This window comes from Saimiri boliviensis, chromosome X, assembly GCF_048565385.1.
Source record: "Saimiri boliviensis isolate mSaiBol1 chromosome X, mSaiBol1.pri, whole genome shotgun sequence".
Classification (NCBI taxonomy): domain Eukaryota; kingdom Metazoa; phylum Chordata; class Mammalia; order Primates; family Cebidae; genus Saimiri; species Saimiri boliviensis.
The window spans coordinates 11,665,687-11,691,495 of record NC_133470.1 but is presented as its reverse complement, the minus strand read 5'-3'; the positions used below and the strand labels follow the sequence as shown (position 1 = coordinate 11,691,495).

General features: G+C 35.9%; 1 protein-coding gene across 5 annotated transcripts in view; it reads right to left on the bottom strand.

Annotated features, from left to right (window-relative positions):
• Nucleotides 1–2,399: 2,399 nt before the first annotated feature.
• The window catches only part of MOSPD2 (motile sperm domain containing 2), a 43,169-nt gene continuing 19,759 nt past the window's right edge, over nt 2,400–25,809 (bottom strand). For 3 of the 5 annotated variants that reach the window (XM_010336551.2, XM_010336560.2, XM_003920337.4), the window contains 10 exons: nt 24,006–24,066; nt 21,672–21,710; nt 15,574–15,698; nt 12,770–12,946; nt 11,834–11,946; nt 9,309–9,405; nt 8,364–8,460; nt 7,803–7,932; nt 5,362–5,464; nt 2,400–4,461 (listed from right to left, as the gene is read on the bottom strand). In XM_010336551.2, the coding sequence (XP_010334853.1) occupies nt 4,324–4,461; nt 5,362–5,464; nt 7,803–7,932; nt 8,364–8,460; nt 9,309–9,405; nt 11,834–11,946; nt 12,770–12,946; nt 15,574–15,698; nt 21,672–21,710; nt 24,006–24,066 (1,080 nt within the window). In that variant the 3' untranslated portion in view covers nt 2,400–4,323. The remainder of the gene's footprint in view (nt 4,462–5,361; nt 5,465–7,802; nt 7,933–8,363; nt 8,461–9,308; nt 9,406–11,833; nt 11,947–12,769; nt 12,947–15,573; nt 15,699–21,671; nt 21,711–24,005; nt 24,067–25,809) is intronic. The other 2 variants (XM_074392218.1, XM_039475596.2) reach the window with 1 other exon arrangement.

The window sequence follows — 25,809 nt, the reverse complement described above, 5'->3', positions numbered from 1 at the left end:
TAACTTACTACTCAAACGTGGCAGCTGTGGGTGGTAATGACAGCATTGGACTTGGGAGATTAAACTCTTTGTTCTGACACCAACTAGTCATGCTACTTTCGGAAATTACTTCCTGGACTCTTGGTTTCCTTATCTACAAAAGGCAATTAAGATGTTATGATGTATTCCACTTGTGACTGAAAAATGATTTGGTATCTGACTCAAGTTGCTCAACCATGTTTGCATTTATGAAAAGTATGTTTTGTCCTGAGACTTCTCAAGATAAAAAAGCATAGGAAAACTGCCGGTTTCAAGGACCACTCAAATTTTCCCTCTAGGAAGACTTGAAAATGTGTGTAAATCTTGTCCCTATGGGTCAGGGAGATATTTCTCTGTATTCTTGTCAGTTAAACCAGCTGTCTTAAAATATTTGAACATGTGGAAGAGATTGGTCTTATTCTTCATGGCAGGCAACATGAGTGGGGAATAAGGAAGGTATGAGACTCTTTGGACAGGGAGATAATTTTTATTCAATATAAGGACAAATTAAAATGCAGGCATGAAAGAACTGATTTGATAATTTTATCGAGGTGCCAAGAAAGCAAGAGCGAGTAAAAAACAGGAAAAAGTTTAGAGAATTTACAAGGAGGTGGAGGTGATATATCAGCAAAGCCAAGCTAGACTCCATGCATGCTTTAAATGCATTATTTCCTCTCATTCTCACACCTAACCTGTGTAGTAGTACTATGATTATCACTTAGGGAAGCAGGCTGAAACTGGCTGACTTTCCCAAGTCACACAGGTAGTCTTACCTCAGAGCCCTCACTCCTAACAACCATTGTTTCAGTGGGAAAACATAGATTATTTCTAGTCTGTCTCTTTGGGCCAGGTAGAGAGGGGGAGCCCTATATTTTTGAGGGCCCGTATTGTTTTGATGTCAGGAAACCTAGAGTTGATAAAAATTTAGGGGAGAAAGAGCTGAAGACTTGCAAAGTAACCAATTCTTTCCTACCTAGCTGGAGATTTTCCTGACAGGAGCTCTAGTCTCCTAGAAAATTGTGCCCTTTAGGGATGGAGACCACCCTGTCACATCCCGGGTGTGTATGGTGTGTGTTGGCAGGTTAACATTCTTGGTGGCTCTAATTTGAATTTATCAGAGGGTTGGGACTCTACCTACCTGATTTTGTTAATCTCCACGTATTTTTCGTGTAGAAGAGGGACCTGTCCCGTTCATGCTATTTTTCTGGAGAGGTAGCTGCCATTTCGGAGGTTGTATATTTTATTGGTGATAGACCAGACATCAACAACCCTGAGAACCTCTACCATCACTATCCTGGGCTTCCCTGCTACCCCTCTGCAACAGCCCCCAAGTCCCAGGTCCTGAGTATGTGCCTGATTTCAGAATGATCAGTGCCACACTACTATCTTTCCTGTGTGTATGGCAGTCAGGCAGACTTGTTAGCCTGCTTCCTGCTTGCTCCTGTCAGAGAGAACTATGCATGGATACTAGGATTGGGGAAACTACATGGCAATTCTGACTCATTGCAGCTCCAGCAACAGGCTCCACAATGAGCTCTAAACAATGACAGTAGGTCCAATGCTGTGTCTGGGGAAAACGAAGAACTACACTGAAGAGCAGCCAGACCCGACACGGGGACGAGGAGAAACAGGACACACTAAAGGACAGGCTAACCTGACACTGAATTGTATCTTTGGAGGCCTACAGCGCTGTCCTTATAAAAATGCAAAGCAGATCCAAAAGAAATTACTATCATCTTTAAAAGGTCAGAGTGAGGTTGATACATTGATTTTCTTTAAGATGCTTTATCAATTAGAGACCAGAGGTTTTTTCCTGATGATATTTATTTCATAAATGTAATTATTTTTCTAAAACATATTAAAATAGAAAACATGTTCTTTTAATCAATTTATACAAATAAAATACCAATATAGTAATAAAAATACTGAAAATATATGAAAAGCACCAGAACATTAGAGAAATTACACTGGCAACAATTCTAGGAATATATTTCTTGTAGTTGTACAATAAAGTGCTATTAAATCCAGTCAAAATTAGTGGCAATATATAAAAAACAATTATGGTAGTATGAAATTTGAGGCCAGGTTTACCAGCAATCGCATTTTTAGGCTATCTGCAGATCAAGGTAATGATATTTCATTAATGCTTTCATGGAAAATCTATTAATTTCCATTCCTAAGTGAAAACAAATATCTAAATCTAAATGTTGGTTCCTTGGTAATTTGGTCATGAACAGATAATGACATGATTAAAAATGAAATTACTGATTAGAGTACCAAAAATAATCATGCAATTATGATTAAATAAAAACAAATGAAGACAGAATAAAATCAAGTGTAAATATATGATTAATCAAGACAAGTACAAACGTTTATATGCCTTTGATTTTATAGTTAATTTTCAGTAATCCTGCTTAGTCACATTTAATAGACACACAAACATTAACAAGATATGTTATTAAATTTAACTGACCAGACATTGAGCAAAGATATTTTAGTGGGTGAACATCATTTTTCATATGAAACATTAAAGGGACACCGTTAGGACAATACATTTTCAATCTTGGCTAATTATTTCCTCATTTATTTGCCAAGGACAGAAAACATACATGACTACTTTGGGATTAGATTATATTAAGGCCAAAAATCTACCACATAAGGGGAAGCCACTGTGCACACATACAGGGAGATACTGTGCACAGTACTTAGGGTGGACTGCAGTCCGTTTCACAGCTGGAGGTGGCAAACTGAAACAGAAAAGCCCAAATTAAGACAAAGTAGCACACCAGTGTCCTTTTAAGGTTTTATTTCCTAGGCCAATTTTGAAGGAACTCTGTTATAGCATTCTTCATGACTCAATTTTGGAATCAACTTCTTGAAGATGAAAGCCAACAACACTACCCTTCAGAAAAGCAATAAAACATCCAAACATGGCTGAATCGAAACTCAACATTTTATAGGCAGACTATTTTTTCTTTCATATAAAGTAGATGTACATGTGAACCAACATAGACCCCAACTGGTCACATTCATGAGAGAACAAACTAATTTCATAGCCTCTACTACTGCAAGATGTATCTTTTTAGGATTTTAGGAATACTGGGTGGGTATTACCATATCAATTGAATATCAAGTAAGTCAGTTGGTCCTAGTTTGAAGTTTTCACAGACCATTGTGAGTCACATTTTTCATTCTTTAAATGGAGAGCTGACACCTGGGCATCTATGTTTCTTTTTGTTTTATTTTTTTCTTTTCACTCTTCTAGATACGGTAGTATTTTGTAAATTTCCTTGTCATGGGCTAATTTTAACAAGGAACAATTTCAACTGTAAATTAGTTAACCTGCTTAGCATCTCAAACAACTAACTTTTCAAAACATTTATATCTAACACCTTTCATTTAGAAATGAGGATGAAGACAGTGCAATTCAAGGTCCACAGAGACTCCTCTGCTCTGGAATGGGGATGAAGATGGGGCAACGAAGGATCAGGCCTTTATAATAAATGAGGCAAAAGGTTCAGTGTCCAGCTACAGTGGACAACATGAAGCTCCGTAAAAATGACTGGATAGGGGGACTGCTTGAGACTTTCCTTTTGGACCTTACTAACAGAATTCAAAGAAATTCCAACCACACTTAGTTTTCCAAATTCTATTGATATGAGAGTGTTCATAAAAAAGCCTGAGATTAATAAAAGGCAGGCTGTTAAGGAACACTAAGAAACAAAGGTTAAGGTGTTTGGCATTAAATCGGTTTACATTCCAAAAGAATATTGACCATCACCTGGAAGGAATTCTCAAAATTACAAAGTCATGGTTACATAAATTCCTCTATATAAGTATGTTTTCTTTCTCAATATACATGTTCTTCTATATACATAGTATAGAAAAGCTAGTAAGTCAGCTCAGCTATAATTCTGTCATAAAAAAGCAGATTACATTTTTTGGCTGCAACAAAGCATGTTACTTATACTTTTCAGTTTAGTTAATGTATTTACATGATAAAACTTAAGCTTTAAAAGTATTCAGATCAAAAGGAAAAAATAAATTATATTTAAACTATTAATTTACACAATGGATATACCTTTACTTACTAAATAGCTATAGTCTCTTATAATCAATTTCTCCAGCATTTCTTTACTCTAGCAGTTTATTTTCAAGACATGTATGTGTTCCCCTCTACATGCTGCATATTTCCTTTTAGGAAGCACAGATGTGTAACGCTTTTAGTAGCTTGGTAGTTTTAGGTCTGTTACTTTTTCCAACTAATGGATGAAGGAACCGTGTTTCCTACCGGGCACTGCTTCTTTAACTGTACAATAAATAGAAGAAAGAGATGACAAAAGCAAGCAAGAGCATTGTTAAGGAAAGCAGCAGCTGCTGGAACCAGATACAACGCTGAACTTGGTCTTCAAGCTTCCTATTGCTTTCTAGTAAACGACTGAGCTGAAGAGGGAAAAAGGGATGAAAGATTTATATCAATAAAAGTCATTAATCATGAGCATGACAAATAGGAATACTAGAAATCCAAACACTGAAAGGATGGGGCCCATCTACTCTGTAAGGGTGGTAGAAGGAAGTGGAAGGGCAACAAGGCATTAGATTCGTTTGGTGGACAGATATGTCTCTGCTTATTCTCATTTTGGGAGGTCTAAATTTCTAGTTGAAACAGGAGCAGAGCAGTCAGTTCCTGGAGGCACAGAAAGCCTTAAGCAGCTTTCAGCTACTCAGAAAGGGAGCTCCTCTGTTTCTTTGAAATTTAAATGCACTACTTGGTACATTTTTCAACAAGACTGAATTATTTGATACTCCCCAAAGCACCTGTGCTTAGGTAAAAATGTTCAAAGCTTTCAAATGGTTAGTAGACTTCCAAAAATAACTCACTGCTTACCATTTCTTTTTCTTTTTTTAAAATGGAGAAACAGTCTTGTTCTCTTGCCCAGGCTGGAGTGCAGAGGTATGATCTTGGCTCACTGCAGCCTTGACCTCCCAGGCTCAAGCAATCCTCCTGCCTCAGACCCCTGAGTAACTGGGACTATAGGTGTGTGCCGCCACACCTGGCTAATTTTTAATTTTTTTGTAGAGACAAGGTCTCGCTATGTTGCCCACGCTGGCCTCAAACTCCTGGGCTCAAGTGATCCACCTGCCTCAGCCTCCCAAAGTGCTGGGATTAAAGGCACATGCTTGGCCTGCTTACCATTTCTGGTTTGGCATCTCTTCACAAAGAAGAGTATTTTTGTCGTGTCTATGCCAAAGGTTTTTCCTTATGTTTGTGAGAAAAAAATGGATTTCTAATGTTGATTAGCATGAACAACTTCATTTGAGTTAGGAGGAAAGTATACTTACCTGTAGACATATATCTTCACTGGTTTTATCTGATATGTTAAAAGCATTGTCTTTTAATGTAAGAGTGTTTGGTTTACTGCTTTCAACAGTGTGGCATCTTAACCTATGAAATCCAAAGGTGACACAACTTCTTAAAATTGTTAATGAATTTTTCTATAAAAGTAAAATATAAAATGAAAACAGTTAAACACAGAAGTCTATGTAACAGTGGTGAAAGTCCTCTTTCCTTTTCCTTCACCTAAGGCAGCAGCTCTGTATATATTTATCTTCTAGCTTCTTAATGCATATATAAAGAACACAAGATATTGCAGATACCACTCAGTAAAATTCAAATGAAAGTTTTTTTTATATGACATTCAGTAGAATTCATCCAAATATCTTATGATTTGAAGGAAATCACCCTTTCTAGATAGGAGAAAGGTACTTTCCTTGAGCTTCAGTACCTCACCCTCAAGCCTCCCTCCCCCTTTCTGCAAGAGAACGGATCTCCTCTCCCAGTTATAGAAAAGCAAGCCATCAGTAATTGGTTAAGCAAAAAACAAAGAAAACAAGGAACTCGAATGTAACAAAACCAAAAATAACCCTTCATTTTGAGGGACTGTTTCATAAGAACTTCAAATTAATCTACAACACCTTTTATACCAGTATTTCTTACCCTTTCAAAATATTCCCATAACCATGTCTTTGAACATACACCAAAAAACCCGCAGAAACTCTTGATAAAAACAGAAATCAGGTCCTTGTTTAAATATTACATATAAAAACAAGGCAGGCTGCTGACCTTCATCTGCTTCTCCCTCCTCTGGATTAAGACTAATCTCCCCTGACTTAGGTCCCTGACACGCTTTCAGCCTTCTCAGGAATTTCACTGTTCATAATCTGTTTTCATGGTCTATCAGCTAAGTTTTTGATTTTTTTGTAGAGAGCAGGTTTCCCTATGTTGCCCAGGCTGGTCTTGAACTCCTGGGCTCAAGCAATCCTCCCACCTCAGCCTCTCAAAGTTTTGGGATTACAGGGGTGAGCCACTGTGTGAGGCCCTGAAGATTTCATTCAACCATTGCCATTACCAGGTTTCCCAGCTTCTCCTCTATAAAGTAGGAAAAATGCCCTCCTCCCTCACAGGACTGTCTTCGTGACTGAATGAATCAATACTTCTAAAGCATCTAGAACAGTGCTGGCATACAGCAAATTCCACTTTAGTGTGAACTTGGTATCACTACCCGCTGTCTAGTTTCTACACAGTCCCCAGAAGAATCCGTTTAAAAAATAAGCCAGGATCACCTCATGGGTCTGCTTAGCACTGACTAACAGTTTTTCCTCTCACTCAGAAGTCCTCACCATAGCAACAATCTGATATCCGACTATCTCTGTCCCCATCCCTCGCCATGCTCCTCCCTTACTGGAGTCAAGAGACACTGACTTCCTTGTTGTTCCTCCCAAAGGCCAAGCTCACTGTGTTTGTTGTTCTCTCTGTCTGTAAAGGTCTCTGCCCAGTTATCTGTGTGGCTTGCTGTCTCATTTCCTTCAGGGCTAATGTCATTGGAGTGTCCATCATTAACTACCCTATAAAGCAGGATTTCTCAACCTTGGCACGATGGACATTTCGGGCCAGATAATTTTGGGGGGATGGGGCTGTCCTGTGCATTGCTAGTGGCTTAGCAGCATCCCTATGCTGTCCCCATTAGATGCCCATTATATCCCATCTCCCAGTTGTGACAACCAAAAGTGTCTCCAGACATTGACAAATGTCCCCTGGGGCGGGGGGGGGGGGATGGGAACACTTCAATAAACCATAATTCCAATTTAAATAAAACTACAATACTACCTTCTCTATTCTCCTTTTCTATATATCTTTTCAAGAAATTTGTCACAACCTGATATATCTATATATATGTACATACATGTATATACCTATATATGCAAGTTTTCCCCCCTCCTAAATAGGATAATGTCCATAACCAATTTTTCTAACTAGATTTGTGTTCTAATAATATATCATTGATGGCTTTCCATGTTAGAACAAATAGACTTGCTGTGCCTTTTTGAGTGGTTGCAGCACTCTTCAGTGTAGCTATACTCAAATGTATCTCACTATTGCTTTACCATTTAGATGATCTCTTTCCAGTTTTTCACTATTACAAACAATGCTTCAAAAAACATTCTAGTATATAAGGTGAGCATTCCTACAAGGGGAACCGCTGAGACAAAGAGATCTGTGTTTGTGATCTGGACAGATCCAGGCTCTTGCACTGGCCTGCAAGTGAGTTTCTGCTATTAGTGACCTCCTTGAGCAACACCAGGTCTCATTCATCTGGGCATTCCCAGAGCCCGGCAGGGCACCCAGCAGATGCAAGAAAGGGAGGCCACCTGGCCCATGGAGGCCCTTTTCTCTTTCTGATTCTTTCCACTACATTTGAGAAGAATGTGAGGAAAAAGCTTACCGATGTTCCATCACTTTGTTTCTGGGAACTTCTTTCCAAAATTGAGTTAATTCTGCTGGACCTGTGCCAGATGACTGTTCCATTTCTGCAGCCATTATCAGAAAACGGTCTTGGGCAGAGACCGTTAAACCTGCATTCCAAAAGAGTAATTCAGCATATAAAGAGGAACCTTCAAAGGGGTTGGATATGTTTGTGGTTTAACCATTATTCTGGAACTCAACAGTAAGGAAAAAGAAGGAAAATGGAAATATCTTTAAAAAGGAAAAATTTCTAAAAGTGAGGAATTTCTCCTGTGAAATTCAATTTCGAGTGGTGTCAGTTTAAACAATTTTACTTGTTAAAAACAATTACATTTTAACACTGCAAAGGGCTTTAGAAGACCTCTTTGACCATCCCATTTCACATGTGGGAGGACAGATATCTAGACTGAGGTGAGGTGACTCATGATACTCTGCTAATTTCCAGATTCTAGCCCGACATCTCTGCTGACTCAGCCCAGCTCCAGGTCCTCTTCTCCCCACCACACCCAATACCTGCTGTAGCTACTAAGTGACAACTCACCCCCATGGGGAGACACAACTATATCCACTGATGCACCCGGGTCACAGCTGCTATTGCTTGGCTTGACTCTGTATTTTTCTGGAGCTGTTGTTCTCACCTGTTTATAAACATAGTAGTCATGTAACAACCTTTATGCTTTTTTTGGGGGGTGGAAATGGCTTAAGAATGACTTTAAAAAAATTAGCAGCGAATAATCAATGAACAAAGAGTTTACAAAGTAAGAATGATGGTTATGCATACAGCATCTCAATCTATCTAAAAAGATACTAAGATATACATCAAATTGTCATTCAGACTGCCTCTTAAATAAAATAATTCATCTATTAAATATATCCTGATAATTGCCTGAATTTGACATAAATTCACAATAATGGAATGCTCATTAGATTGCATGTTATTAATATAATGGTGTTCAGAAATTAAAAAGCACATCAGGAACATCCCGCTGGTTACATCTAAATTAAATACAAGATTTAAGCCAGGAGAACCTATAGTATTAGGGTAGTGATGGACTCAGTCTTGTTACACTTAATGCTCAGTATCAGGTTAATATCTGATATAAACTATATTCCAGAATATACCACACTGGTAGAAAAATGCACTATCAATTTTATAGTTTTATGTTTCACTGTTATTATAAATTATTCACATAGTAAAAAGTAATTTTTCTTGAGTTGTTATTTACAACAGACATTAAACTCTTGTATTAATTTAGATATTAACCTATTACTGCAGATAGAAGATTGAGATACAGACCTCAGGGAAAATTTTGGATAAGCTATGCCACTTGGTTAGAGCCAAAAGGCAGTACAACATGCTTAAAAAAGGTCATAAATAAAAACACTGTACAAGTTCAAAATTTCAATCTTTCAATTACAATATGTCTAAAATTATTTCCCATGTCAAATTCTCAAACATAATTTATTGCATCTTTGAGATATTTACCTTAAATGCCACTATATTTTTAGTTACATTTGTCAATACTATTAAAGTTTTCTTCTCTCCAGATTCTGTACTTCCAAAATACAGTTCTTCTGCTGGGCTGGGGAGTGACAAAAACATAAGGCATTTGTAATACTTAGAATAAATGAAAATCTAATCATTAGCTTGAAGAAAAATATTTAGTTAATATCTGATGCTCATTTGTATAAGACATTTCACCAAAAAAGACTTATGAGACAACTACCTAATACAACTTGTATTTTAATCTTACTGATTCAATGCATACTATTTTAAAAGTCCTATGGTTTTCCCCAAGATCAAAAGCAAACCAGGAAGAATAGAAGAGAGGATTACAAAGGCTCTGAATTAAACCTACAATCAGCACTATCTTAAGGTGCACTTATTTAAACTATTTGAAAGGTTATAGATAATAAAGCAAAGAAGATATTGCTGCTTCAACTTTACCTAATTACAAATAGATGAGAATGGGGCATATTTTATACACCAGCAGAAAAGAGCATAACTTAAAAAGAAAGATGATTAGGAATGTATTTAGCAGAATAATTTCTTACCATATAGCAGCTTTTCTAAGTAACAGGGAAGGAGAAAAAGAAACATTAAATTTGGGATGGGAGCTGTAGGAAGAACTTATCAAATAGTAAAATCAGAGCTTCAAAATTTAAATTTTACTATTACTTTCCATTGTAATGCCTATGACCTAAAAAAAAAATTTTAAAGATCCATTCAAAGTTTGTGTAGTTTAATTACATTAGACAAATTGTATCAGGTGCCTCAAAACAATGGGAAGAATAGTGTTTTTGTTTTACATAAAAATGTGAATACTTTAAAGTGAATTTTCAGCTAGCCCTTGATTTTGAGATCCATCTTTAAATAGGTTAATTTCATATCAGGAATGTCTATACCTTGGGGGTGTTTATTTATCTAACTAACACATGTTTGTAAGAATGCACTCTCCCAGTAGGGCTTTGCCTAGTTTTAGACAATGTGGTAAATTTGCATGGTTGCTGGCTTCCTTTTAGAGCCCAATCTTAAGTAAGTCATAGAAAAACACTAGGTGATGGATCTCATTGTTCTTAGTAACCAGCACAAAAACTGTGAGCAGCTCCGAAGACAGAGGTTGATTAGGTCCTTGTGTATGTGTAGGAGCAGCTCTGGGACTTCACTGGGAGTGGAGGCAGGGAGGAGCAGAGCCCAATGTGCCCTTAAGAAGCTGTCTGGCTTTCTCCCTAGCCTGCTTTTCCTGTCATACCTCTACAATTACAGGCAAGGACCAATGATGTGACAGGTCTCCAGTGAAAACAGAATATGTAAGTTCCAAATAAGTAGGGAAAAAAATGGGAACAAGTAAACAAACAAACAAAATAAACTCCAAAGGGGTAAAATGGCAAATAAAAACCATGAAAAATAGAAAATCCATGTGCATCTATGCCTCTTTCTCTTGCAGTCTTTCATACATATAGATGGTGGAGATAAATCCAAATCTAACAGTAATGAAAATATATGGAAACAAACTAATATGATCAATTAGAGAATGTCAGATTAGATTTTTTAAAAGTCTGGCTGTATTGTTCATAAGAGACATACCTAAAACATAGCTAAAGGGACAGAAAATGCTACATGAGATCATAAAATTGGTGTAGCAATTTAACATAAGGCAAAATATATTTACCAATCAAAAACATTATTGGTGAGAAAAAGGTTTTGTTTTTTCTTTTTCTTTTCTTTTTTTGAGACAGAATCTTGCTGTGCCGCCCAGGCTGGAGTGCAGTGGTGTGATCTTGGCTCACTACAATCTGTCTCCCGGGTTCAAGCGATTTTCCTGTCTCAGCCTCCCAAGTAGCTGGGACTACAGGTGCACATCACCACACCCAGCTAATTTTTGTAATTTTAGTAGAGATGGCGTTTCACTGTATTGGTGAGGTAGGTCTCAAACTCCTGACCTCAGGGGATCTGCCTGACTTCGCCTCCCAAAGTGCTGAGATTACAGGTGTGAGCCACTACGCCCCAAGAGAAAAAGGTTTTTATACAATGCTGAAAGAAACAACCTGGAATCTTTTGAATCAAATAACCTAGCAGAAAAATAGAGATACCCTGAAATTTGGCTTTAGTCACAAATCTATTTTTCTAGCTCATCCTTCGATTTTGGAAAGTCAAATCAACAAATGCTTACTTCAGTGTCATTTCTGGCATTCCTGAACTCGGGCAAGTCTAATAGTACCAGTTATGTGAGGAAAATACATGCCATTCAGATTTATTATTAATATATATTTACTTTTATTATCTGATGTGTGATGAGAGCCCTTTAAAGACACTCAACAGAGTAAAAGAAAGGAAGGGAGCTAAAAATATCCACTGTGTGTGGAAACCAGGTTAAGTCTTCAGATAACTCTTGGTTTTATATTTCTACAGTTTCAAAAACCAAACAGAAGTTTTCTTAACTTTGTGGCTCCCTCAAGATGATCAAGATATGTTATAAAAGTATAGCTAATAAAATTTTTGATGATTACCTGATGTGTAGTAAGGGGCCTTTAAACACGCTCAATGGTTTCTTGAAAGCTTTCGTTTTTGAATCAACTTTTTCATTTTCTTCTGCTTTGGAAGTAGATTCAGTTGGGTTGAGCTAAATACATGCACACAAAAAAGGAAAAAGATAGCTGTTTAGCATATATTAACATGCCCATTAACATACCTATTTTAGTGCCTACCATACATAGGTTACTGTAGAAAATAAAACACGGTTCTTCCCTTAAGAGTCGTTAATTTTTTTCTAAATTATAACATTGTAATTTATCCATCTATCAAGTCCCTGATTACTTGTAAAAAGAGTGACAACTACAAAGTGCTCTTTTAAAAATTAGAGAAAGGAACTAAATCAAAGTAAAGTTTTAAATTACTTTTAGACCAAAAAAAGTTAGATAAAACAATTACTTCTAGATGTGTTTTGCTATTTTTTATACAAAAGCATGGAATCAGCCTTTATTTTATTTTGAGACAAAGTCTCACCCTGTCACCCAGGCCAGAGTGCAGTGGCACAATCACGACTCACTATAATCTCGACCTCCTGGGCTCAAGTGATCTTACCACCTGGGACAACAGGTGTGCACTATCATGCCTGGCTAATTTTTTATTTTTTGTAGAGACAGGCCTCCCTATGTTGCTTAGGCTGGTCTCAAACTCCTGTGCTCAAGTGATCCTTCCACCTCAGCCTCTGAAAGTGCTAGGATTACAGGTATGAGACACAGGGGCTGGCCTGGAATCAGCCTTAACTACACTAAAGTAGTGCTTTTTGTCTGGTAATCCCATTCTTCCTCTTTCTTTTTATACACAAAAATATGGAAGGGTAGCAGGTTAAGTGAATTACCCAAAATCAAATAGCTGGCTAGTGGCAGAACTGGGAATAGACCATGTCTTGTGATTCAGTTTCATTTTATTCATAAAATTACCTTTTTTAGAAGAGCTGTTTGTTCTTCATTAGAAGCTGTTTCCAATGTTTCCTTGCCATCACTTTCTATGTCTTCTTTACTTGAAGTTTCATCCTCACTGGTAATAGGCCCATTCTCACACAATGGTGTCTGGAAGTCATCATCTACTAGTGGTGGATAGCTGTATTTGAAAGGATCCTAAAAGAAAATAATTTCACATGAGCCTACTAAATGGTAGGTAGGTAGAGAAATAAATATCTTAGTAGATTTACAATTCATTAATCTGGCCAAGAAAACAGACTTAATTAGATCATGAAATTTAAAATAAAGGGAGCATTTCAAACCAGAACAGAAAACAGCAATAAGGGGTGTGGGACAATTGGCTAGCCATCTACACAGAATCACCTTAGATCTCTAGCTCACTCTCTACACCAGAAAGGATTTCAGATGGATAAAGCTTTAAATGTGTATGGTGTGTTTGTGTGTGTGTATGTGTGTGTGTGTGTGTTTAAGGACTTCAGATGGATAAAGCTTTAAATGTATATGGGGTGTGTGTGTGTGTGTGTGTGTGTGTGTATTTTTTAAGAACCATATAGTTCTAGAACAATACAAAAAATGGATACAGAATACATTGAAAAAGAATAAAAATTGTCTTTTGAATCATAAAAAGTTTTCAATATCACTTATAAGAAATGCAAATTAAAATGACATTTTCCTGAGACTGGCAATGCTTACAAACATGAGAACATGTGATGCTGGCAAGGAGGTGGTTCAAGAATTCTCATACATTATTGGTAAATGGATGCAATCTCTTAAGAGAAAATTTGGCAACAGCTATCAAAATTAAAAACTATACTCACTGATTTTTGCTGCACCCATATATTAAGAGTTATTACAAGGATATTCACTGCAGCAAAACTAGTAATGGCAAAAGATTAGAATACAACTAGCAGTGCAGCCCTTCAAAAGAGGAGTGATTAAATAAATGATGTTATATCCATCCACACAATGGAATATACTGCCATGGTTTACAAATGAGATAGACTTCTGTGAATCAATATGGTATAACCTACAAAATAAAGGATGTGAAAAAAGTCCAACTGGACAATATATATGGTATGTGACCATCTGTGTAAAAACTTTAATAGATAACTCCAGAGGGATAGAAAACTTAGCGGTGACCGTCTCTATGGGGTGGCAGTGGGCACTGACCTGGGAAGGGAGATGTAGTTTTCATGGTACTATTATACTTTTCAATTTCTGGTACTGTGTTTACTTTATTAAAAAATCATGCATATGTATTAATCTTGGAAAAAATACTTAAATATTAATGTTAAAAAATAGTAGCTGGGCGCGGTGGCTCACACCTGTAATCCCAGCACTTTGGGAGGCCGAGGCAGGTAGATCACCTGTCAGGAGTTTGAGACCAGCCTGACCAATACAGTGAAACCCTGTCTCTACTAAAATTAGAAAAATTAGCTGGGTGTGGTGGTGTGTGCCTGTAGTCTCAGCTACTCGGGAGGCTGAGGCAGGAGAATTGTTTGAACCTGGGAGGTGGAGGTTGTAGTGAGTCGAGGTCATGTCACTGCACTCCAGCCTGGGTGACAAGAGTAAGACTCTGTCTCCAAAAAAAAAAAAAAGAAAAAATAGTGCTACTATAATTTTGATTGTAATTCTAAATAAACATATCACTAAGAACAGAGGGGAAATAAAATTCTAAATAAACATATCACTAAGAACAGAGGGGAAATAAAATAGCCTTTTCTATATATAAAATTAACATTGTTTAAAATGTTATGAATTATATGATTATAATTATTTAAGATATAACAATTCTATGAACAAATTGTTATAAGTAAATAAAATAAAATCACATTTTAAATCAAGCATAGCACCTGATATAAACTGTATTTGTTTTTTTTAGGTTAAAATGTGAAATATAAAGCCTCAGAATAAAAAAGAAGCAGATTTCAAATGAAAAATATTAGGTCTTTTCTAATCAAAGACAATAAACAGGAGGACATACCAAAACGATTCCTCTTGCTAGTTCTGATTGAATACAATTTTGCCAGGCAGGCAGTATACAAAATAGATTGCAAAAAATCAAAAAAGTCAAATATTATCAAGTTAATCCAAAGTGTAGCAAGTTTGTAACTTATACAGTTTATAAGTAGTAAAAATCAGTTCAAAAAAATCTTGGTAGTATATGCTTAATGGTATATTTTTAAAACGACTGTTGAACAGCAAGCAATTAGAAGCACACTAAAGACACATCAAGAGGAAATTCACTAACTTATATTTAGATAGTAGAATACTATGCAGCCATAAACAAGAGTATAAAAGCTTGCTACATATTGATTTGGAATGGTAAGACATGCTATGAAAAGAAAAGCAGGATGCACATTAGCACATAAATACACGAACCGTTTAGAAGAGATGAGAGGGAGGAAGAATTATATATTATATTTATTTGTTTATATAGGTAACATATATCCCTGCAAATTAATACAAGAAATTCAGCTGAGGACAGGAATATGGTGGTTGGAAATGGAAGTAGGAGGAGACATTTTTACTGAAGACTTATTTCTGATGATTCTTCTGAATATTCTTTAGTTTAGAATCACATAAATATATTGCCTATTAAACAATAAAAAATTAACAACTTTAAAACTTTAAAATTATATGTAACACTAATTACTATTTTGGGGTATTTGTGATATTTCTTTGTGTGTTGTGGTACTACTTTTTTCCTTGAGGAAAGTATACAGCCTAATGTGCCATTATCCGGTATTGTTTTATAAACAAGTTTCAAATATTATACTTACAGTTCCACCCATGTGGGGAGGCAGGTATTCTACACTGACATAGTCCTGGACTTCATTTTTGCTTGTAAACTTCAGCAAGCTCACTGCTTCTGGGCCAAGCCAGCTTTTCACAATTTTGAAAGCAGCTGAAGAAAAACCAGTCACCTCATTAAAATTCTCTTCATTCCTCTTCTCAATTAATTTACCATAAGTACTAACCCAGGTCTTCTGAAATCAGTTTGGGCTATAATCTATTAATATTTATCTTTACCTGATGTTGTACTTAATTAACATTCTCTAATTTCTGTAGGTGTTTACACTGTGGCTCTCCCTTACGGGTTTCAAATGTTCTGTGAGGATTCAGGAAGATTAAATTACCCTGATGTTCATTAATAAACTTATCAGGGTTTTGGCCTCTGAACAAATCCATCAATGATCCCAGCTATTTAGATTTCCAGACACTGAATCAAACAGCAATATAATTCAGGAAATAACTGCATAATAGTATGGAAAGAGTAATTTACCTTATGGTTCTGATAAACTCTCAATCTGAAAAACCTTCTTAAACAGCGAGTCAGGAAGAGAAAGAGAGAAACAGCCCTTCTCATTATAAGTGTGAGCTGGATCTAGACTTCCTTTCTAACCCTAAACTTCTCTGCCTCTCTCCCAGGCCTTGCAGTTTATATAACTGTGGGGAACTTACAGAATCTCAAAAATAAACTTTTTTTTTTTTGAGACAGTGTCTCACTCTGTCACCCAGGCTGGAGTGCAGTGGCACGAAGGGCACTGTTTTGTTACCAAACACAGCTGTTTGGTAATTACAATCTTGTTCTATCATGTCATTTCTTATTTATACTTAATTTTTAAACCTCATTTCCACTGTGACATTCTAAGTAAATTTTTAAGAAATTAAAAGAGAAATACTACATTAAATTTGCAAAACTGTCAATTAAAAAACAAAATAAGAACAGCATGATAAACATTAAGTAGTTCAGAGAATTACATTTTTATTTTGGCTAACTATAAGTTTTTTTACGTAACACCTAAATGTTCATTAATTTCATTTTTTTTTGGTTTTTCTTTCTTTGTAAATTTTCATAAATTTCAATTTAAAATGTTTATGAGTTGACATGTTTGAAACTATGCTACTTGAATTAATGTGCTAAATTTAATTTTTCATGACTTTATTGAGATATAATTTACATGCCATAAAATTCCCCCTTTATACAAGTCAATGGTTTTTAGTATATTCATAGAATTGTGCAACTATCATCACAATCCAATCTAGAACATTTTCATCACACCAAAAAGAACCTTTATATGGCAATCTCTCTTTATGCCTCCTTCTCCAAGTCCTTAGCAACTACTAATCTATTTTCTGTCTTCATGGATTTGCTTATTTTGGAATTTTATATAAATGCAATCATACAACATGTGGCTTTTTCTACTGGCTTTCTTGGCATGTTTTCAAGGTTCATTCATAATGTAGCATGTATCAGTACTTAATTCCCTTTTATGACTGAATAATTGTCCATTTTACAGATATGCAATATTTATCCATTCAGCAACTGACTATTTAGGCTGTTTCCACTTTTTGTTATTATGACTAATGCCTCTATGAACATTCGTGTACAGGTTTTTCTGTAGGCTAAGGAGTGCAATTCTGGGTCATATGGTAATTCTATGTTTAGCTACCAAACCGATTTCTAATGTGGCCGTATGACCTTCACATTCTCACCAGCAGTGTATGAGGCTTCCAATTTCTCCACATCCTTGCCAATACCTGTTATTGTATCTTTTTGATTCTAGCCATCCTAGTGGGTGTGTGAAATCACATCTCACTTGGTTTTGACTTACATTTCTCTAATGATTACTGATGCTCAGCACCTCTTTATGTGCTTTTTGCCCATTTGTTTATCTTCTTTAGAAAAACACCTATTCAAATCTTTCACTCATTTAAAATTATGTTGTCTTTTTTTTTCTTTGAGACAGAGTTTCCCTCTTGTTGCCTAGGCTGGAGTGCAATTGTGTGATCTTGACTTACTGCAACCTCTGCCTCTGGGGTTCAAGTGATTCTCCTGACTCAGCCTGCTGAGTAGCTGGGATTACAGGTGCATGCCACCATGCCCAGCTAATTTTGTATTTTTAGTAGAGACAAGGTTTTACCATGTTAGCCAGGCTGGTCTCGAACTCCTGACCTCAGGTGATCTGCCCACCTTGGCCTCCCAAAGTGCTAGGATTACAGGTGCGAGTCACGATGCCCAGTCACTTGTCTTTTTAATGTTGCATTGTAAGAGTTCTTTATATATTCTAGAATAAGTCCCTCATCAAATATATTGTTTGTAAATGATTTCTTCCATTCTGAGAATTGTCTTTTTACCTACTTGTTAGTGTCCTTGAAGGGACAAGTTTTCAATTTTAATGCAGTCCAATGTTATCTGTTTGTTTCCTTTGTTGCTTGTGCTTTTGTTGTCATATCTAAGAAACCATTGCCCAATCCAAGCACAAGGATTTACTCCTGTGTTTTCTTCTAAGAGATTTAGCTCTTACATTTAGATAACTGATCCATTTTAATTTTTATATATGATGTGAGATAGGGTCCAACTTTATTCCTTTGAATGTGGATATCCAGTTGTCCTAGCTGCTTTTATTTAAAAAGCCATATTTCTCTACTGAATTGTTTTAGTACCACTGTGGAAAAAATCAACTGACCATAATAAACATTAGGGCTTATAACTGGACCCTCAATTCAATTTCATTGATCTATGTGTTTATCCTTATACCCATACATGCCCAATGTCTTGATTGCTGTAGCTTTGTAGTAAATTTTGAAATCAGGAAGTGTAAGTCCTCCAATTCTGTGTTTCAAGATTTGACTACTCTGGGTTTCTTGCATTTTCATATGAATTTTAGGACAAGCATATCCATTTCTGCAAAAAAGGCAGCTGGGTTTCTGACAGGGACTTCAATGAATCAGTGGATCAATTAGGGAAGTGTTGCCATTTTAACAATACAGTTGGCCCTCCATATCCGCAGGTTTCACATCCATGGATTTTTGATTGACCAACCACAATTGAAAATATTAAAAAATAAAACAAATATGACAAAAATATAAATAAGAAACAATAGAGTAGAATAATTATATAGCATATTGTGTTTGGTATTATAAATAATAAAAAGATGATTTAAAGTATATGGGAGGGTCCAGGTGTGATGGCTCATGCCTTAATCCCAGCACTTTGGGAGGCTGGGGCAGGAGGAGCACTTGAGGTCAGGAGTTCAAGACCAGACCAGCCTGGCCAACATGATGAAACCCTGTTTCTACTAAAAGTACAAAAATTAGCTGGGTGGGGTGGTGGGTGCCTGTAGTACCAGCTTCTTGAGAGGCTGAAGCAGGAGAATCATTTGAACCTGGGAAGCAGAGGATGTAGTGAGCCGAGATCATGCTAATGCACTCCAGCCTAGATGACAGAATGAGACCCATCTCAAAAATAAATAAATAAATAAATAAGGTATACCGTAAGATGTGTGTCAGTTACATGCAAATACTATACCATTTTATATGAGGGACTTTAGCATTCAAGGATTTTTGAGTCTGTGGTGGTGGTAGGGGAGCGTTTCTGGAACCAGTCTCCCATGGATACTGAGGAGAGACTGTATTAAGTCTTCCAATCCATGAACAAGATGTCTTTTTATTTATGTCTTGAATTTACCAAAATGATGTTTTGTAATTTTCAGTGTCTATGTCTTGAACTTCTTTTATTAATAGAAATGGTAAGAGCAGGCAGCTTTGTTGTGTTCCTGATCTTAGAGGAAAAGCATCCATTCTTTCCCTGATAAGTAAGTTGTTAGCTATGGGTTTTCATAGATTCAGGTTTTTCATATATGCCCTTTAAAGACAGGTGGAGGACGTTCTCTTCTGTGAAGGATTACCCTTATCCAAAGAGAGGTCTGGCCTTTGTCCTCAGTTTCTGAGTGGTAATCTTCATGCCTGATAGGATTGTCTTTGTTTGTCTGGGGGCCTTGAGGTACACTGGAACAATATGACTTAGGGTAGGAGCAACAATGTGATTCAGGGTAGAGGTTTGGGTTAGATGGTATCAGTGGAATTTGGGGAGACTGAAGACTAAGATCAACCACATGAGTAATCAATCATGTTTACATAATGGAGTTCCAATAAAAACTCTGAACACTGAAGCTTGGGTGAGCTTCCCAGGTTAACAAACTCCATGCACATTGCCACAAATTGATGCCAGTGAAGTAATATGCTCTACATTTGGTAATTCCCTGGACTCTGCCCTATGGTTTACTTCCTTGGTTGACCTTAATCTAAATTACAGGGAGAGACCTGTAATTAAACCATAATTGTGAATATAATAGTTTTCAGTGAGTTCTAAGTCCTTCACTAGAATGATCAAAGCTGAGGGCAATTTTGAACACCTCCTGAACTTGCAGTTTGTGTCAGAAACGGGGGTGGTCTTCTGTGGACTATTGTGGTCTCTCTAATTTGAGAGTTGCTAGAACTCTTTGCACCTTATGTTAGTTTGTTGAGTACTTTTATCATGAGAGAGTACTAGATTTTGTCAAATGCTTTTCCTGTGTCTCTTGAGATGATCATGTCATTTTCCCTTTCATTATATTAATATGGTGGGTTACATTAATTGATTTTCACATGTTGAACCCACTTTGCATTACTGAGATACACCCCACTTGGTCATGGTGTATAATCCTTTTTATATGCTGCTGGATTCAATCTGCTAGTATTTAGTCAAGGACTGTTGCATCTATTTTCTTTTTTTGTTTTTATTTTTATAAGATGGGATTTCACCATGATGGCCAGGCTGGTCTTGAACTCCTGACCTCAGGTGATCCACCCACCTTGGCCTTCCAAAGTGCTAGGATTACAGGTGTGAGCCACTGCGCCTGGCCTAGTTGCATCTATTTCCATAAGGAATACCAGTCTATAAGTTTTCTTTTCCTGTGATGTTTGGTATTATGGTTATATATTATGGTGATACTTGCCTCATAAAATAAGTTGCAAAGTATTCCCTCCTCTTCTATTTTTTGGAAGAATTTGTGAAGGATTCATGTTGAGTCTTCTTTAAATATTTCACATAATTTACCAGTGAAGCCATCTGGGCCTGGGCTTTTCTTCGTGGGAAGTTTTTGATTACTAATTCAACTTCCTTTTTTGTACTTCTATTCTGATTCTTCTTGAATCAGTTTCAGTAGTTTGTTTGTGTCTTTCTAAGAATTTGTTCACTTCACGTAGGTTATCTAATTTCTTTGCATGTAAGTATTCACAGTATCCCCTTATAGACCTTTTTTATTTCTGTAAGGTCAATAGTCATGGTCCCTTCTTTCATTAGATATTTTAATAATTTGAATCTTTCCTTTTCTTCTTTATTAGCTAAAGGTTTGTCGATTGCGTTGCATTTTTCAAAGAACCAAGTTTTGGATTTGTTGATTTTCTCTATTGCTTTCTATGTAACAACTGACTTTTGCAAACACAAAGTTGGTCAAAACAGCTTATCAATGGCTTTTTCAAAAAAATGTTACCAAAAACTATAGCATGACTATCAGAAAGGTCATGTTACTACAGTGATTTGGGGTGAGTTTCAGACTGATTCCACCTTTTTCCTCAATACCTGAAACCCATGAGAAAACCTAGACAAGGCCTGTGTTTGTGACATACCTTAACGTGTGTATGACAAATTGAGGCTTCTGACTACAGAATTAGCTTAATGGTTGAATATTTTGAGGCTGTTCATTTTTTTTAAGAGATGGGTCTCATTATTTGCCTAGGCTGGCCTCAAACACATGGGCTCAAGTGACCCTCCTGCCTCAGCCTCCTGAGTAGCTAGGACTGTAGGCATGCAACACTATGCCCAACAAGGCTGTTTTTAAAGAAGAATAATGGGTGCCCCTAGATCCTGGGTATAGAATATTAGCCCTGTTTGCTCAGGAATAACCTTTGAGTATTCTAGCTCCAGTCTCTTAAGAGTGCATGCAGAGAAAAATATAAACATTTTAAAACAATTGTAGAAATATGGCTAAACTGCAAAGTAAAGAAGAAAAGGTGACATTTTGTTTTAAGAAAGCATAAATAATATACTCACCATTCATTAACCAAGGCATATCAAAGATCACTATTTTTGCTGAAAGATGAAAAAAAATTAATTGAATGTGAATTTGTACCTCTATAATAGTATCACTTAAACCTGGCCTACGAATACCTGGTCACCTAAATATAAGAAGTAAAGACTGGGCTTGTTGACTGAGCTCTAATTCAGCGACTAGTATCATGAATAGTATTCCATGTGCTGCTGGAACTGAACTAGCATATCGCAATGGTGAGGTGCCAGCCTAGGAGGGGGACTTGTGAGAAATCAATAGTGTACTGTCACTGTCCTCTGGTAAACAGCCTGGTCTTTTGTCATTCACTGCTTTTGTTGTTTGCAGAGAGGTACAAAAGAAAACAGTTAAGTGGATAAATGGAGTCTTTGGATGTGGCATGTCACAGTAGTGCTGAGGCCACTGAACTTTAAAAACATTTCCAGGCCTAATTTATGGTTTCAATTACAATTTTCTAGAGATTATATTGTTAAACTAGTCTCACAGTTGCCCCCTCCCCTTTTAATACATCACTATGTTTTAAGAAACAAAAATTATTTTCACTTTATATCCTGCCAGGAAGCTAATACTTCCAAAGTATTCAGAAGTATTATTTATACACTGAGTTGAAGATTTTAAACAGCCCTATTAACAACTGTGAGAAAGAACCAGAAACCACAAAGTTTTGAGATTCAATTCATTCCTCTGTTCCAGAGGAATCAAAATGTAATTTCACTCTTGTCTGAGCAGAGAACCTCCTAGAGTGGTTGTATTAATGTAGGACAAGTAAAGTACATTTAAGGAAAAAGGCATCTGTAAAGAGGCACCCTGGTGCTTAGTATCCCAGTCTTCATCTGGGATATGCTTAAAATGATGTGGACTCAAGATTTTAAGATATGATGGTTATTCTTCATGACAGATTTTGAAGCATAATCAATTAAGATTCCATGAAGTTCAATGTCAGCAAAACTACATTAAGTAGGTAGAATATATATATGTGTGTGTGTGTGTGTGTGTGTATATATAAAATCTCTAGTTAATTAAGATGAATAGTACTACGATTCATCTTTATATAGATGTGAGAAAGAACCAGAAACTGCAAAGTTTTAACTTTTTAATAGTTCTCTCAAAAGAATCTCAGATGCATTTTACAAAGTAATAATAATATTCATACTACTGAGAAGTGGCTCTTCACAAACTCCTTTAGATATTTCAATGATTAAGTGGATATTTTTTTCATTTTGTCCAGAAGAGCAATAAACTAAAACGATGGCATGGTGATTCCCTACGGACCAATGACTGGCATTGTTCAGGAGCCTTAAAGAATCAGGGTACATGCCAGATACAGGAAAAATCCATAAGGAACCGAAGGTAGTACAGGTTCCCCAAACTGGATGCTATTGATCATTCTTTTTACCTAAAAATATTCATGAATACTCTCTCTGAAAAGAGGAGAGTATAGAGCTAGGGGTGGCACTGACTCTTGATATCCATTATGATATCTGTCTATTTCTCACTTCACATTAACAACTATGCTTTAATGTCACCTGAGTCACAAGTCCCAAAAGATCTAATTTGCTGTTTACTAGGAGTACGCTCAGGCAGATCTGTAAATTCCCATTTTCTGATGTCCCTATTGCCTCTCTTCTGTTTTCAGTTTTAAACCATTGGGGTTAAATATACTTGACTGTTTATGTGAGATGGCATCTTGACTTCTCTAGGGGGAACCCATCATACAAATTCAACAAGTAAAAAATAGAGTATATAAGGTTTAGCAGTGCTTCATTCAGGTAATTAATAGAATAGTCACAATTATAAACAATCAAACTCCAAACACCAGATTCAACTGTAGTAACTTCTAGTCAGGCATTTTCTTAATGACAAAGCAATTGGTACCAGTGTACTTTACATATCAACATTGCTTATCATACAGTGTACTTTATCAGCACTGCTTATCTGTTCTTGTATGCAAGAAGTTTCTTATAATAAATACTATTTGAAATGAATTTATAAATTGAAATATTAGTAAAAATGAGATAATCTTAAAATAAATGTATGCTTTTATGTACCTATGTGTGTGAGTGGGTGTGTGTGTTATAGAATGCCATATATATGGTTTAGAACTTAAACTCCTAAAATTAACCGTGAAGGACAATGAATACTTATGAGAAACTTTCCTCTGGATGTATTGAAATAATGCCTATGAGCATATTTAAAATTCTTCATCAGAAAACAAAGTTTCAGGTATGAAAATCAATAATAACATAAGGCTCCACAATTCTCAGACATTGTCTACAGTTTCAATATGTTATATTTTTATAAAGGAGTAAGTTACTTACAGAGGTATTTAGGGTAATAAACCTTAAAGCAGTTGATGATAAAGCGTACAAAGTCCATGTCCTAAAATAAAGATTAAATCTTTAAGACTGTCCACATTAAAGAACTTAAAATTGCACATTTCTAAAGGTGATAAATTATTAAATACAAATGAGAAAATTATTAAATTCTTTAAAATATGAGCTCATATGGAAATATCTATATTCCCAAGGATTAAGGTTTTAGATTAAGCTATTTATAATAATAAGCCCTAAAATTACTTGAAGAAACTAGATGCTTAGTGATGTTTCAAAAATTATTCACATTACCTCAAACTAGTTACATACTTCAGGCTCTTAAGGCAATTGGGCATAAGACGGATCTAAAATCAATCTCCATAGAGAACTTCTAAAAATCTTTTGAATAAAGAATTATTGAAACAAGTATACAGTTTATAATCTGACTACTTGGAATGATAATACATATGTATGTAAATTCTCATGTATTTGCTTTTTAATCCTAATTTTTACATCTCATAATAGTGTCAATAAATTTTATCTACGCTTGTTTAACACAATACTTAATCTAATCATATTGGCCTGCTGTATCTACTCCATTTCCGGCTTTTTTTCATTTTCTTTAGAGACCTAGAATTAGTTTTTTAGTTTATATTCAAGTGTTCTTCATTGATTCTGATTTCTGGGAGACTACAAACATAGCTATCTGGTTGGTTCTACAGCACAGCAACAGGAAATTAGGTCATGAAGGTTATTACTTCCCTGGGTCATTTCACTCCATGGCCACACACTGATTCACTAATTCTGATTGGCCATCTTATAAAGACTGTGGGATGAAAGATATAACCAAGAAAACTTAAATCCATCATAATTACTGTCAAGGTGGGTTGTCCTAGAGATGAGAGTCTATAAATTCATCCCTGGCATGTTAGTTGTAGCATCTTTAATTGCAGTAAACTAAAAGTAGGCGCCCTTAACTATCTTAAGTATTTGTTATGGGATAAATCCTAATATGTAATAATACCTTTGTAACTAATCATTATAGCCATTGTGCATGGAGTTTTCATAATTGGTAGTTAAGTAACAGTCAAAGGAAATAGCTGAAAAGAACCAGTTATGTAAAAATTTGGTTACCTAGTTTATAATTTATGGCCCCCAGAGACTTTGTCTAAATAGTGTTGGTCTAACATTCTTGTTTCTATCACTTATTTAATTGAATATCCTTCTTCATAAAATCTTGAGTTACTGCTAATTCAAGTGGATCTGATAAAATGCCACTGGTGTATTCTATTAATGGAGACCACAAGAAATAGCTCCATCAACCCTATTGCTCAGCATTCTATAAGAATGTTTTTGAGACTGTTATTCATTATTTTGTAAAATGTCCTTTTGAGGACCCATGAAAGACTTTCTTGTTCAAGTATTAGGAATGGATATACTTCTAAGACACTGGCTGTAAATTATGGCTGCTGAATAATTTTAATAAATGATTGCATTTCTTTTAGGCAGGTAGCTGAAAGCTTAGAGCCAAATTGGTGTTCCAACTCCAACAAATGCTTTTCTTACTTTTTGCCTTGAGCTTTTGTAGACATCTTTTAAGCTCACTTAAATCCACTGTGAATCACGAAAGGGTCATTTATAAAAATAAATTATTCAGTAAGATTCAAATATTTTAAAACATTAATCATGACTTAAATACTTAGTAGTGCAAATAAACCTTATTTACAAATTGAAGATGGTGAGAAATCATATAAGTAGCTTGAAAAAATAAAACAGTTCAATTCCCTGTCCCTATACGTGGCAACAAAAA